The 17,720-nt window shown below is 31.9% G+C and overlaps 1 protein-coding gene across 1 annotated transcript; it reads right to left on the reverse strand.

Annotated features, from left to right (window-relative positions):
* Nucleotides 1-212: 212 nt before the first annotated feature.
* Nucleotides 213-14,824, reverse strand: LOC132943523 (doublesex- and mab-3-related transcription factor A2-like). Its single transcript, XM_061012558.1, has 5 exons — nt 14,636-14,824; nt 9,630-9,825; nt 5,651-5,826; nt 4,685-4,984; nt 213-1,913 (listed from the first exon to the last, which is right to left on the reverse strand). Exons 1-5 carry the CDS (start codon nt 14,798-14,800, stop codon nt 1,557-1,559), a joined length of 1,194 nt encoding a protein of 397 aa, XP_060868541.1. The 5' UTR covers nt 14,801-14,824; the 3' UTR covers nt 213-1,556.
* Between the last annotated feature and the right edge of the window lie 2,896 nt (nt 14,825-17,720).

A 17,720-nucleotide genomic window follows, 5' to 3' on the forward strand; every position in this document is an offset into this window, starting at 1 on the left:
GTGTTTTTTATATATTTGATGATTTGCGACACACTCAAAATGTCGGTGTACGATTACTTGTGTACGACACATATGTACCTACTAAACAATAATAATATTATGAGCGGGGTGGCTGTAAACCAATATAAAAAGAACAGCGTTTATTTCGACCAGTGTTACACTCCTGTTGAATCGGATTTCAAATGCGGGACGAACGAACAAAAAAACATCAATAGTCAATACTACATTTTATTTAAATTTCAAAACAGTTTTTAGACACAGTATAAGCAAACATTTGTATTCGTTAAATAAAAAAAAAATAACGTAGAAATAGTAGAATCCTATAATAATAATACATAATAATAATAATAATATGTTAAAGTGCTACGGCTAAATTCCGAACACATTTATAATAATAATAGGCGCTTAAAATAATATGAAATGTATACATATAATATTATTAATTATATTGAGTTTTATATCATTGTTATTATTTACAGATGACATAATATATCAATACTTTGTGCATTGATATTAAATAATGCTGTACGTATAGTTACATGTTTTACACACAATACACAAACAATATGGAGTTTAAAAATGAACTGCAAGCGCGTGTATGTGTATAGCATATTAGGTATAATATGAAATAATATTACTGTACATATTATTATATTTTATATTAGGTATATATAGTTATAATATATTTAATAATAATTATTCGAAAGAATTATCTTATAAAGAGTTGATGGCGAACATTTTAAATTATTCAAATACATTTCAATTCAACAACGCTATAACTTGTTCTCTAATATTTACATACAATCATTCAGCTGATTTTTTTCTCTTTACATTGTATATGATTACACTAAAATTCTAAAAACGATTTTCTTAAAGCAATCGCACCTATAATATGTAAATATGCAGTGCAGTATAGGTACACATAATTATTATAAAAATGTAATAACTTTTGTTAGAAAATGTATCTTACGAAACGAAATATAATTACGTAGGTACTGTAATATATTATACATAATATATAAAAGTAGGTACTCGAGGAAGATCCGCACGTGTTGAAATTCAGAAATCGTATAATTGTTTTTTACGCGATATACTCGAACAACTCGGCATAATCGCTCGCGTTCACCCCCTAGTTAGTCGTTTATTACGCCGTCTATATACACTTGCGCCGTCCGATGTTAAACAACTTTGTTATTCCACAAATACATAAATATCGTTGAATCAAATAAAACGATAAAATGACAAATAATCCGCATATTGTATGCGTCTAATCACGACGTTGTGTACGCACTCATGAGGTCGAAGGAGGATGAGCAGCAGCAGAGGGAGGGGGGAAGAGGTCAATTCCCCGAGGCTCCCCCCTCATATTATATTCACCCTCAAAGTATAATTAATTTTTTTTTCGATCAAAAAAACATACAGGCCTGTATAATAGTTGTCATATCGTTGCTCTACGCATTGGTCACGTTCGATGGATGGGTGGTCGGATGGATATATGGATGGATGAATGGCTGTGCGCGGATGGGTGCGGATGGGTGCGCTGCGGTGCGTTTCCATCAATCCGAGTACGACGTCTTGTCGGAACCGGGCGACGGTGACCGCGGTGACGTCGCGGCCTGGTTCAGGTGGTGCGACTGGTAGGTCATGGCGTGCGGGTGAACGGAGGTGAGGTGATGCAGCTGCGGCTGCAGATAGTGGTGAATCGGCGCGGTGAGAAATCGCGGTGCCTGCTGCTGTTGCTGCTGCTGCTGCTGCTGTTGCTGCTGCTGCTGGTGGTGGTGGTGATGGAACGACGTCATCGCGGCCGCGGCCGTGCACACCGTGGCCGCGGCCGCGGACATGGGCGAGAACGCCGAGTGCGAGTCCATGAGCGATGGATGTCCCATAGTTGGCAGCTGATCCGACGAACACATCTGAAACACGCGACGTGCAGGTTGTGTGTTATGCGTGAGATCGACATATCGTACAATAAATGTTAAGTGCCTATCGGCATTGACTGTAGGCGGAGGGGTGTTTTTATGTGTGTGTGTGTGTGTGTGCGTGTGTGTGTGTGTGTGTGTGAGAGAGAGAGAGAGATTCCTAGACATTGATATTAAACTTATGAGTTATGACTACAGTTTGGTATACAAATCTATGAACCAACCACTCAATTGCTACCATTGTTAATCGTAACAGTGGCATGACGACGTCGACAATTTTTAACAGGCGAATCTTACATTCACTCACTTATCCTCCCAAAACCCGATAAAGGCATTTACCGTCATTTTATTTTTTTTTTTAAATTTTTAAATTTTTAATAGCCCGCAGTAGTATAAAAACTGTCATAAATTATTTTTAATAGCTTGTCGTATTAAATGCTAAAATACTTCCTAATCAATACTAAATTATTACCCGGCCACCCACAACTCTAAAAAACTCAGATTTGGCCGCTCTCGATTTCCCTATTCCGAACCACGACAGCGTTACATTTCTTTACTCTCTTGTTTAAATGCTAGTTTCTTGATCTCTCAAAAGCTTCTACTATAGTTTATCCTTCCGTTATGTTGTACACTTGTACCTACCCTAAATATGTACCAGAGCTTGTTAGAATAGTGACGATTTGATAGGATAGTATTCATAATACGTATGTATAATAGGTTAGGTAATATGTACATACAAATCGTATGTATAATGTTTAATATCATTAGTCCCAACATTGCTGTGTACTATATGTCTTAATTATTGTGAAATGATTTTGAAGCTAATAAATTATAAAATTATGAGAAGTTAATAGTAGAATATTATTTATACTATATTATGGTAACTATTATTGTTATTTACAATTTTAAAGGTGAGCAAACAGTATAAAAAGAAAAATTCCCCTGACGGTTAACCGCATTTTCGCAGAATATCGAAAATTCGAATCTTACCACAACCAATTTGACATCTCCGACCGCCGAGAAAATCAGCCAATCCCTGCCTAGGACCCATCACCCAACCTTCAATATGTAATGAACCTATTTTCATTGCTTAAGAAATCCAAGTCGAGGAATTTAATATAAATTTAACGTAATTTCTTTAAGTGTACATACTACGTCATGCACAAATGGCTAAGTAGCCGAAGTATTAAATAAGAAAAAATAAAAATGAATAATGATATATTTTTTTAGCGCATTCAGTATCGGAACAAAATCGTTTAAAAAATACCAATAGTAACTATGAATAATAATCGTAGCTACAGGCCGTGATATAATATATAATTATTTTCAGTCTTAGATTTTACGAATGGGTGTGCGCACGACACTACAGTGTATTCTCATACGGCGAGTGGATACGAAGACAACAATAATAATATTATATTATAATATTGTGTAGGTACATACTACGGTATAGTCTACACACATTATAATATATAGGAACAAATAATATTTTTTACAATATGGCCGCGCGTCAAAAGGGATCGACCCTAAATGCGTTTTATTTTTTAACATCATTATAATATTATTGTGTCGAGCACGAAAAAAAAATAAACCGTACGGGTACGCGTATAATATACGAATTGACAATATAAATAATATATCACAATGTGACGTGTACGTATACGTATAAAGGGGTACGAGCGGGGACTTTTTGAAAACCCGACTGCACCGTGAAATATAATAATGATAATATGCTTGAGTAAGCGTCGAAAAGTGGGTTCTCGCGTACGCGTGTGCACCGCGATATAGGACGAGAGCTGTTAAAACGGTAAGACGCCATAATCACCACCATCTTTGGTGCATAATCAGATGTTTGAACATTTGATATTATTATTATTATTTGTATATTTCAGTTGAACGTCTATAATATGAGTAGGGAAAAACGGTCACCAAAGGTGCACCGCTAAATGAGAAGTGACTTTGCCGCTGCAATGAATGGTATGATATATTTTTGACATTTTCTAATGGCCGTCCTCTTAGATATGTTGATACATTAAAATTTGGACAGTAAAATAAGTTCATGATTTTACTGCAAGGGTTTAACCAATATAATTTATACACAGCACGTCATTTTCCGTGCATTAGACCATGTTAAAAATAATATTATTATGTCCATCATTGTTCTTCACCACAAATCCTGTTCGATTATCGCCGTTATTTATATTTTCGTATATTAATATACAATATACTATTATAATATAATATGTGTCAGTCGCCGATGTCATGGTCAACTATTATAGTTATACCTAATATCAATTAATAGCCTATAGTCTATACAGCTTCAGATGAAATCGAACAACACCTAAACGTTTTCCATAAATATATTATTTTGATTATGCCGAAACGTAAATTGTTTAACGACCGTGAATACAATTTGTAAAAAGCTTAAAAAATTTGACGTAGAGTATGGAATTTTGATGATTTATATTATTTCTAAGTGTATTTAAAAATCCCAAAATAGTTATTAAAGTATAATAATGTTGTAATAATATCAAAAACATGATGTGAAAACATACTATACTGTCTATATTTTTCTCCTTAAGTTACAATTCAAACATTGAATGGAGTTTTGCCGTTAAAGTTTCGATTTTCCAAATGGTTTCAATCTGACCATACATTATAACGCTAACCTGACCTAACCTTTAAAGTCGAATAATTATGGCGTCGGTTATAACGACCGCTTGCCAGCTAGTACCTACATAATATAATGTACGTGCGGTACTTACCATGAGTTCGATTGCGTGCAACACGTCGCCGTTGCACCTCTGCAGCACGTTCTCGATGTCCACTCGTCTCTTGTACGGAAAAACGCGCCTGAGCACATCGACGGCCGACCGCCCGGCGGAGTTGACACCGGCGGCTGCGGCTGCGGCGGCCGCGGCGCTCGTTTCCAGGAAACTGGAGAAATTTGGATAGTTCGACGGCAGCCGGGAACGGTCGGGTTCGGTCGGCGAACTCGAGTCTCTCCGTTTGGGCAGCGAAAGATTTTCCGGGGCAGCTTCGTTGCTGCTCTCGTTGCTCTCCACCTATTATAACATATTATATATACACGTATTAGAGATCATGTAGACAGGGCGAGTAAGCGTAACTAAACCGTCGCGTCAAATCGATATAGGCATTATTGTGGTGCAATATTATGACATAAATATATCATGGGAATTCCGAAACATAGAAGTTATTTAGAATTGTGGATCTCAGCCGAGATTCATTTTTCGTTCGCTCCCTCGTGCATGCATATAATATTATGATGGTTATGCACTTATACATCATAATATAGTGCGTATATCGTAGGTACCTATAATCGTGTAGTTATGTAGCCGGACAGACTGCGAGACGAATCCGGCCGGCAAGACAAGATCGATTATTTTCCCAAGTGTGCATCGTCGGAGTTCTCTTATTTTATATTAAAGCACACGTCACCAAACACGAAAATCGGAATAGGAAATGTATATATTGATAATTATTATCGTACGCGAAAGAGTTATAACGAAAAAACAAAGCTTCAGCTCGCATATATAGGTATTATGTTTGGTCTTTAATGTTTGTGAATAACGTATACTTTGAACAGGCCAAACCCGTGAAACAAGACCAGCCCCGTGATGGACTGTGTGTCGATTGATCACAACCACGTTATAATATGCGGACCCGGTGTGAGAAAATGTTATTATACTTTAGAGAAAAATCGAACTTACCTCCGATCTCGTCGGACTGTTGAATTTGGCGGCAAATTGTGTGGACGTTACTTGGGTCGGAGCGTTCGGCGACACGCTGGACGAGCGGCTTCGTGTGCTTTGATCTTGTGTGCCGATCGTTTGGTCGTGTTTTGCATTAATGGATTCTTCCGAACTGAGGCGCGCTCTTTTTTCGTCTATAATCGGGCAAATATCGAAGTTGTTCGATTAATCGGTTCGGTGGCGTATAAGTAAATACAAAAGTGCGACGTTTGAGCAAAAATCCGTATGGAAAGTGCAATAATGTTATTATTACGTGACAAGAGCACGTGGCGTATATTGGACGTAATTCATATATTATTATATAATTATTTCTATATTCATTAATTATTATTGTTCCCGTGTTAACAAAATATCGTGCTTGAAATATAGCATACTACTTTATCGTTCCGTACCTGCATGTAGGCACACTTAAAAAAAAATAAAGTGTATACACATAACACAATAATGTCAGTACGGACGAATACAACGTATTTATAAAAGTCGAAGGCATAAGTGCGTATACAGTATAATATAGTAAATAATTATTATTATTGATGAATCGTTAATCACGCGTTTGTTAGATTTGTGTGTGTGTGTATATAACGCGTGCCGATATATAAAATTATAATATCATTGGCAAATGGTATAAAAAAAATTAATAATAATAATAATAATAATAATACGTAACGTTTCGAGGTTTATATTTTATTGTGCGTGCGTACGTGGTGGAAAAAAATGTTTAAATAATACAACGTTCGTCGAAGATATTCGAGTGTATAATCATGTATATGCATATTAAAGTATGTACATAGGTTGTATAGTGTATATGAAATGCGGCAATTATTTTTTTACGGCTGAAAAAATAACACATCGACGATGTAGCGGAAGGGCGATGAGGGCGCGGTAGAGGGTTCGAGATGGACAGGGGGGGGGGTGAGAGATTGAGAGAGGAAGAGTGAGAGAGAGAGAGAGAGAGAGAGCACACTAACGCGGGGGTGGCGGGATTATAATATAATAATATGTCTAGTATGGCGATCGCGCTCTTAAAAGCCCGACAACCCTCTTTGCCACGGGTGCAGTACACCGCATAAGTGCGGAGTGAATCGCCCTAGTACATTATAATATACAAAATCTCTATTGTACAAACTCGCCTGCGGGATTTCGTTATTATTGAAACGTTTAAAATATATAATAGGTATACCTGCGTCGCAGTTGTTTTCTGCACAACCATATAACATAATATGTATAATGTATAATGTATATAATACAGTCGAGTATATTAATTATGTAGGTGAACTACCACAGTCTACATTTATATATATAATATCATAAACATATGCATATTAAGTCAGTAAGTCACAACAGCTTATGTACAAAGTGCATACTTAAATAATATACATATATATGTACACAACGGTACAGGCGTTCGGGGGACACTCGACGCTGTACAATTGTTTACGCAGAACTATAACATAATATTATATTATATTATAATATATTATCACGACCATATAACCAATTACCTAACTTCCTCTAATCCTACCATGTATATTGTATATTATTATATTATATGTATATATATAAATTTGTACCATCGAGACTACATTATTGTTATTGTTATGTAGGAAGGTAGGTTAACTTTACGTTTAACGAGTTTAACGCGCACTTGAAAGTTGGAAGTTTTTATTTTTTAAAAAATGGTTTCTATATTAACTATATCTTTATTATTACCACTGCTGTATATAGTGTTTAAGAGGCCGAGTTAAAACGAAAAAAAAGTGCATTAAATTATAAAAACACAATCATAAAAGTTATATATTATTATACTGTATATACCTCTATCGTATACATATTTATTTAAGTTATCAGAGAAAACAAATTGCAAATAAAAAAAGAAAATACTAAAATAAAAGTATATTTTGATACGTAATTTTTCAAATGTTATGTAAAAATCATTATTTTATACTTCATTATTATTATTTTTTTAACTATTTCTAAATGAAATATTCTCGTATGTTAATTTTAGAGATATGCTGATAATTAAAACAAATAAACTTTACGTGAAATGAAAAAGTTCTATTATACCTTTAGTTGTATGCATCATAGTATAAGATTAACAAAATATATAATTGTACAGAAATATCGTTAATATAGTTTCATACAACTTTTATTAACAACTTTATGGGTAGGTACTTACATATCATACCTAGCTTATTATTTTATTTTAATTGCAATATATGTACCGTTTTCAAGTGCACTCTATAGTCTCTAAGTAATAATTTTGAACAACAATAAATCGAGATAGCGTCACGAAGTCGTGAGCATTTCTATTAAGCTGCGATTTTTAACCCTAAGCCACTGCTCTTTTAACGTAAAAAAACATAACGCCACCCTTGGCATATTCAACCACTCAAGTAATATAATATATACGTTTATATATTTCACCGTCTTTTGTTTAATTGTACGGCGGTTTGTATTCGTTTATTTTTAATTTAATAATTGACTAGGAAAAAACACTATCTCAGCGAAGAATACAGTGGGTAGCTGATATTGTGACCAAGTGAATTTCAAATGATATTATTGTTTTATCGTGTAATATCTGCGGCAAGACAAAATTTGAATCTGTAAAAGCAATTACTCAGCTACTACTTTTTGCAAATCCTTTCCACCCCACGGATAACTGCTCGAGCGTTTAAACTCGTAAGATAACATTGTGTAAAACCGCGTCTTTGGAATATTCATACAATGTTATCTGTTCAACAAAAAGTTTAAAGTGAATTAAGGAGGGTAAAGAGTAGAGGTTAATTGGTAGTTGTGTTTAAGTTGTGTGTGCGTTGTTTTATAATAACCTCTTAGCCACCATTGTGAACGCACACATACAACGCGGCTCTAATAAGAAACACCCTTCCCTATAAAATATAATATAATATGCACACACACACGCGTATAAATAAATATGATATATACGCACACACACCTATATAATAATATGCCCCAAACAATGAAGACGATTAGGGGCGAGTTGGAAATCGTATATAATATACTTAATATAATAATGCAAGCAATTGAGGTCAAGAAGAATTCTGCGGCAATAAAAGAGGAATTCGGATAATGTTACTAGTGGTTATTATGTGTGCGGCGTGTGTACGTCCATATATACATCACGCACAGTCATAAACAGGGTCTTCTGTTTTCCTCGTCACCCCTCGCTATCGATGGCAGCCCATAATAATAATTATATATTTCCTTCGGTTGGCAACATAAAATATTGTCGCAGACGTCATCGGTCTACCCGCCTCGCGTCAATTAAATAGTAATATATTATATCCGACTGTAGTAAGTTGCGCGTAATGCGTATATTATAGGTATGTAATGTGGCTGGAAATTTCGAATTTGGGACAACTGTTGTACATATAATTATTACATTGTGCTATATCTGAAGTATTATGAAACTTTCACTCTTTTTATTATTTTTAAATTTATAGTACCTGCTTAATGGTTTCCATATTCAAGTTATCATACTTATCATAGTTATATATTATATAGACTATTATTAATGCTGACGTATTTTTCCCGTTAAAATATATGTTAAAAGAATGTCAAGCGCACAAATAAGTAAACACGTTATTGTTTTTTCTTAACTTCGTATTTTAGTAGTTACATACATTCAATATAATATTATATTGCGCTATTTCAACTATTGGTGGAAATTATATTGGACTCATGATCTATCGTTAGCTTATGTAATATAATTTTGACTGATTATTTTGCGTGATATAATAGATTGATTATTAGAAGTAGGTACATAATATCAATACGGCCAAACATGCATAGAATTTACAAATATTACTATTTACTGGGTAAGTTGGTAATGTAATAATACATAGTATATAAACTTCGATACCAATTAATGTGTGTGGAATTCGATTAAGAATGTTATAATATTATATGAATATACCTGGACTTGATCTAGCAGCAGCCGAAGATGACGACGATGGTGGTGGGTATATCAATCCTAGTTCCCTGGCCTCATTTTCCTCTTGAGCCTGTTGCCGTCGTAGAGCTACTTGGGCGGCCATCACTCTCTGTCTTTCTGCTATCAAAGTACATTTTGCGCAGGCACAATCTCTCCAACGACAGTAGCGTTTATGTCCCTAAATAATAATTTTATAATATTTATAATTCATAGCTATTTCAGACATAATAAATAATAATACACAATGTTATTTAAAAATTGAACCACTTAAAAGGATAAATAGGCTTATATCAAGAATATGTAAGGTATACTACATGTAACTTAGCCCTTAGGTATACTACAACACTAATAAAATATGAGTTTGATAAAATGTCAAAAAACAATTGAATAAACTACAATTTTGTATTTTCTACATTTATAGGTAGGTTCCTACTTACTATCTAAATCTTATGATGTATACCCACGATTAAAGTCAATTTAATACCTAGTTTTTATACTTAGTAATTACATGTAGTTACACAAATAATAGTATTAAAATTTATTATAATAATTATTTGTTTTACTAATCAAATACATCTGCGAACTAATAATCAATAGTAAACATAAGTTTTGCAATATTATTATATATGACCTTTAAATAGTTGCACTGAAAGTTAAATCAATATTAGTTCAATGAGTAATGACATATAATAATATATTTGTTAAATATAACACCAGTAGTTGAATATTTGGAATAACTACGAATGAGAGAAACTTAGCAACCATATTAATAATATCTTGTAACTCCTTATTTTTGGTTAAAAACCAACATTCATTCATATTCATGAGAGCGTTATGCATAATAAATATTATATTATGTACCATTATACATGTTGTAACTATATAATATATTATATATGTATAAAGAGAGAGTAAATTATTATTAATTATGTAAGTACATATTATACATGCATATATATTAGTAATAATATAAGTATTATTTTTTGATTATAAATAATGTATTCAACAAAATTAAATAATTTATATTTTTTGATTTAATAACGATTATGAATATACGTGTAAAATATCATAATATTGGGTAGGTACATTTATCTGCATACATTTTTACACCAGACCTCAACACACCAATAATTAGAGAAACGAACAAATTCAATTTTCCACTTCTCCCAATTATTCAACGAATTTATAACTATGTATATACATTTTTAAGTCTTCAGCGAATACAGAAAATGTACTTATGAAGCGGAAAACGCTATTTAGGTCATTAATATATAATAAATAAAGCATGCGTTATATAAATAATTACAGTGTAATTAAAGCAATTAAGAAGATTTATCAATTTCTCACTTATAGGTACATTTAATTTAAATTTCAACAATATTTATTGTTCATCAAAAAGTTAATTTTGGCTGTTTAACATATAATTGTAATATAAACTTAAACACGAGCAAAATTCAAATGTAGGTAAATCTCAATTTATTTATACGCGTAAGTATAAAATAAGTATAAAATATACAAGAAAATATTTCACTTAAAACCTAATCAAATAAAACGTAAAAATATTTATTTATTTTGGACGAGTTAATATTACAATTTATTATTTGAATTGAATACTATCATGTTAAATTATTATATACGTAGTCTTCACTGTAAATAATTACATAACGTCATAAACTCATAACATAAAACGGTTGTTGCTGTATTGAGGCAAAATACAAGTTTTATCAATGTTTACGGTAAAACTTAATTCTCATTAATATTCTGCAACACTGTACGCAATACGCAAACAAAACAAAAATTATTAATTTTAATTTTTTTTTTTATATTGATACTTACATAATTTGTATAAGCAAGATAAAACAAAGTTACTTATTTTTAACGTGACATTTAATAGTTACTGTGTGTACGTTTATATAGCATTAGTAATATTGCTATTTACCATATTTAGAGTGTAAGTAAATAATCTGTATATAAATATCTGTTAAATGAATGATTTTGCCGCATACCTAATAGTTATACATTTAAACAAAATATCAATGTCAATTAATTGTGTAAGTACAAAAATAAGCAAGTTTTTTTACAGGCATTCCTATAAATAAGGGTACCTAACCTATAGTTAGTCTCAGTGCTGTTCAGGGCAGTAAATGTACAAAACCATGTTGGTTTGTAAAATGTGGCGATATAGTATAACATGTAATTTGACAAGTTGTGTTACGTCTAATTGCCACACGTTTAATGTTTAATAGGTCAACCAAATATGTCTTGACAATATAATTAAATGTACTTATATTAGTATATTAAATAGGTGTATACAAATAAACTTACAACTTCAAATTATTATACATCTGTTAAACAAAAACTCAGGAAATAACGAAGCATAGTTTCAACGAATTTAAACAAGCGTGGGTTGTTCTTTAAATTAAATTATATAAGCATTAATGAGAGTGAAATTAAATTCTGATTTATACACGTCGCGTACGTGGATTTTTATTCACGTTAAAGAGCTGCTTTTGAATATTTCTCTTAAGGAATAATATAGTAGAAAAGTATGAGTATTAAGTACCTACATGAGTCCTACGAGTACCTATACTCGTATATGTATTATAACCATAAGAGATTTATTTATAAATATGTCTTGTCCATCAATGTTGATAAAATATGTAAGATTCGTGGGATATTGCGTTTCATTTTATTTAAGTAATTAAATACATATTAATAAACAAATTATTGATATTATACATTTTTTTTAATTATTCATTTATAATTTATAATCTTTGTAATATTTTCTATTTTATTAGTTATGATTAATGATTTACTAAATGTTAATAGAAAACGTCCACAACGTGGTTAAACAAATGTGATGCAGCTTACGACACGTGCACTAACATCATAAATAGTAATTTATAACTTAACTGCCAACTTCAAACTATATAAAAATTAATTAATTTGATTTACGTTAGTGCGCAGTAGTATTAATATTTATATATTACAATTATAAGATATAAAATAAATTAACTTTTTATTTTTTAACTTTAGGTAGGTGCCTATTATAAGTGTTACTTGATATGTCCAGATCTAGCTCCGAGAAGAATATTTGTACATATTATATTGTTAAGATGTACATTAATTATCTTCGTATGTATTATATTAAGGTACTACAGTTATAATTTATTATATGCATATAGTACCTATTTATAAAATATAAATATACTGTTAATGAAGTATTTATGAAATGTCAACATAAGATTATTATATTTCAATAATTAGGCTTAAAAAAAATTGATAAGAACAAAACTAAATAAAGTATATTATGTAAAGTTGATCTCTTATAATATAATATAGTATTTAAATTGTTAAGCCTGCAGAATTAAGGATTCGTACTATATATGTATATCAATATCTATAAATGTTACAAGCATTCTCATCCCCATATCCTATAATTGCGCATTATTGTGTATTTATTTAAATTCTGACTATTGTAATTTTTAGATGCACGCACTTAAAGTTCATATGTATTTTCGAATTCAATGTTTGATACCCTTCAACGAGTATACTGCAAATTCATATTTTTATTTTTATTTATCACTGTAATATTTTATTGTAGATAATTTTTTTGAAAATGTTGGTGCATTCAGATCGAAATTTGAACCATTGGCCCTATGTTATTAAACTTCATGCACTAATAAGAGTAACAGACAATATATTATTCTTTAGACTTTAATAATGGTTTTACATATTATATATTTAATATAAATAACCTCTATGTTTTCTAAACCTTTTAGACACGAAGGTCTTGGCCTATTACCCAAGTAAGGCTTTAAGAATAATACCTCAGAAAATACTTATTCAAATTTCGATTTATAATTAATATATAAAGAATTTATAACTATAAAAATTTGCAATTTAAAAGGTGGATCTCATTTGAAGAAAAAAGTTTTGTTGTATCTTTTCTTTGGACACTACTTAATGTTTTAAAAATCTATTTGAATTTTGAAAATATGGTCCTTATTGGTCCAAACATTAGAATTTGAATAAATGTATTATTATAAAATAAAAATGGAGGGGAAAGTATTCTGTGCGAATTATCCTGTATATAATATATATGTATAATTAGTGACGATCAATGTACCTAATCTATAATCTGCGTGATCATCTAAGACCAATAATTTTGATCGTGTATGAGTATAAGTACTAAGTAGGTTTATACGAGTAATATTATTATGAGTGCAACAACAATCCCTAGAGAATACATATACTTACAAAATATTAGGTAGTAGGTACTATATATTATGTGAAGTTGTAATTCAATGTATGACAAATGAACAATATAAATTATCGGGTTATTTATATAGACTATAGATGTATATGCATATAATACCTAGCTTTTAAGTTACAGTAGTTAGACTTTATTGTATAAACATAATAGTTTATAACTTTATAAGTCACGAATAATATGCAATTATTCCGCAGGAACGTCAATAGAAGTTTCTTTGTTTTTAAGGCTTTTTTCTTATATAACTACTGTAATATGTACTTAATTGAAATGTAGACAGCAATTTTATAGTGTATTCGTACAAATAAGAACATGTATGGGTGTATAATAATATAATATGTGTGATCAAAAACATAATGAATTTCATACATTATTTAGTATATATGCCAAACTTATATTATATAAGATTTAAAAACATACTTATTTTTCGGAAAAATTATGTAGGTAGGTACTCATAATAATAGCCAATATAGGTATTATGACATGCGCACTAAGCCAAAATATATCTTTATATTATTACCTACAACATCTACAGTGCCTATAACGGTTCGTCACGAACTCGGGGAGCGTCTAAAACCATCGCCCTTCCCTCTAAACGATTCATTTTTTTCCTGCGTTCGCCCCCCCCTCCCACACACACCAGCAGTCGGGGTTTATGCCGATACCTATATTAGGTGCCCGTAAGCTATTATACACATAACACAAACACACTCACCTTCAGGGCCGACACGACCCCGTGGTTCCTGCACCGGGCACATTTGGGAGTCCGCTGGTACCGCTCGGACGCTCGTTGCAAGAAGAACGCGGGAGACAGTCCTCCGAGAGCGGGATGCTGCGACATGAGGGCAGCGGTCATGTCCACACCGTTTGGCAAACTCATCGTTACTGTCGGCGGTTACTCGTACACAACGACACCCGGACGGCGACGCCGAGTCTCTCGAGCCCGGCCGGGCGCGGCGACGGGGGTTTGGCTCCTCCCCGCAGCGCCGCAAAGTCCCGCCCCGCCGGCACGCGTATATTTATTCTTACAGTACTCTGCAGCTCTTCCGCGGCGGCTCTACACACACACACACACACACACTGTAAATATAATTTTATATATTATTATTATTATCATTGTATTACTTTATATATATATATATATATAATATTATAAATATATATACCTAATATAATATCGCGTTCGTTTGTATTTTGGCGGAACAATAACGCACACACTCGCGGGCGTGTATATAATATAATTTCAGGTGAACAGTATACATGATATTGTATAGGTGTATATAAAGCGCGCACACACGCACCACTATATTATTATATACGCGACTATTATACCGAAATGATATAATAATAATAATAATAATAATCATAACACGTACACGTCTCGCTGGGTAAAGTCGGCGGCGGGGGCCACGTCGAATCACCGACCGCGTTTACCCGGCCAAACTCCACCCAGTTGCCCGCGGTGTACATAATATTATTATATATTGTATATATATGGACCGGTGTGAGTATATCGTATATAACGTATATACCTACTATATGTATATAGGTGTATATCGTGCAGTGTATCTACACACGCACACATAAATTATTATGTATATAATATAATATGCATATTATAGGTACGTGTGTATATTATCGACATAATATATTATGTATATTATATATAGTTAAATAACTTATAAATATAATATGTCCCGCGACTATAGGCGACATGTATACGCGTGCGATATATATTATTATATATTATAATATCATATTATGGATTATAGGTATATATATATATACATACGTCGTTCCTATGTATAATTTACATTTTTGTCGGTTATTGTTCGATCCCGGCGGGATATATAGGTATACCTATATTATATGTATACACGTAAATTGTATTTGTATATATATTATAATATATATACATATATACATTATATACATTGTCCCACCAAAAGATCTCCTGCAAGCATACCCGCGACCCCCACACCACGCGGGCTATAACCATATGCTCAACACCCGGCCGCCACTATGTCTACTGTGTAATATAGTTATCAGTCATTATTGGTATACACACATATAGCATATTATATACTTAGGGTCCAATGCGTTCCGTATTTTACAGGTTTGTCTTGTATTTGAAATTTGAATCAATAGCATCCCCGGGGTCCCGACAAACTGTTCTAATAACAGCACTATAATATAAAACGCCTTACTTAGAATCATTGTGTTCTCCGGGGCGAGAATTAAGTTACGAATGGTCATAAGTTCTAAATAATTACGACACCAAACACGTCAAGAATGGGTAACACTTAATCGACAACACACAGGCCTAATTAATTTAAAACGAAAATATCTAAATCAGATAACTTTATCTGCAAGACATATAAAAAATTAAAAAATTAAATATTTGTTTTTATTGTATAAATGTAATGTACTTAACAATGTTTTTAATTAATCTAAATATATACTTTATAAGTCTGACTGTCTGAGGTATATAGAATGATACCATTGATACCTCGAAGTTAAAAATACATTTTTTTTTTATATAAACAAAATAGTAGGTATATTTACAATCTGTAATATTGTATATTATACAATAAATACATTTGATAAGTGAGTTATGAGCATTTTTAATTTACGCTATATTATATACGCATAACTTGCTAAAAAAATTGAATTATCGTTATAAACCAACATCCGAACACATAATAACAACAACAGATAATGTTCTTAACATCTAATTAAACTAACGGAGTTTAGTTCTTCTAAACGCAAATTTGATATGTTACGCACTTCTAAGACGGAGACAACAAATATCCGTGTGACGTCCTCTTAAGATTGAAATAACAACATGAAATCACGAGCAAAAGCAGGCCCACCATTGTGGAAACCCTCTAACTTGGGGGGGGGGGGGGAGTTAACTCTTTTAAATTAATACCGGTCGGAATTCAATAATTCCCGACACCAGTGCCTTTTTAACCGACGTGCAGGGGCATAGAGGACTGTGTCACTGTGCTACTGTCAGGGTTATTGTTATGTTTAAAACATTAATTTAAAACATTTGTTTTAAACGTTTTTTCATTGTTAAAAACGAATAAAACAGAATATGTTTAAAACAGTGTAAAATCCAAGTGAATATTGTGTTATATTATATTATCTATATTGCCATCTTTCATTTTAATTTCATTGAATTAAACACCAAAATTAAAATTGTTTACTTAATAGTTAATATACACATAACATAATGTCCATATAAAACATCCATTCAGAATATATTAAAAATACATTTCAAATACTTTTATGATTGAAAAAAAATAAAAAAAAAAATTTTAAAAACACACTTTTCCATAAAAACATTTTAAAAAAAATTTTAAAAATTGCACTAAAAAGACAAAAATAATTCTCTGTACTTAAAAATAATGAAAAATTTATTGATGAAAAATTTAAAAGTGTGTGGTGCTCATACACTTGACATATATTCCCAGTCACTATCTTATAAACATGATTGAACAAAGAAGTGTATGTGAGACTTTCCTTGGCTTTTAAATTTTTCATCAGTAAATTTTTCATTATTTTGCTCTTATACTTGACATATACTGCCAGTCACTATCTTATAAACAGGATTGAACAAAGAAGTGTATGTGAGACTTAGCTCGGCTTTTAATGTTTTGTATGATGCACCACACACTTTTAAATTTTTCATCAATAAATTTTTCATTATTTTTAAGTACAGAGAATTATTTTTGTCTTTTTAGTGCAATTTTTAAAATTTTTTTTAAAATGTTTTTATGGAAAAGTGTGTTTTT

Source organism: Metopolophium dirhodum, chromosome 4 (assembly GCF_019925205.1).
Source record: "Metopolophium dirhodum isolate CAU chromosome 4, ASM1992520v1, whole genome shotgun sequence".
Classification (NCBI taxonomy): domain Eukaryota; kingdom Metazoa; phylum Arthropoda; class Insecta; order Hemiptera; family Aphididae; genus Metopolophium; species Metopolophium dirhodum.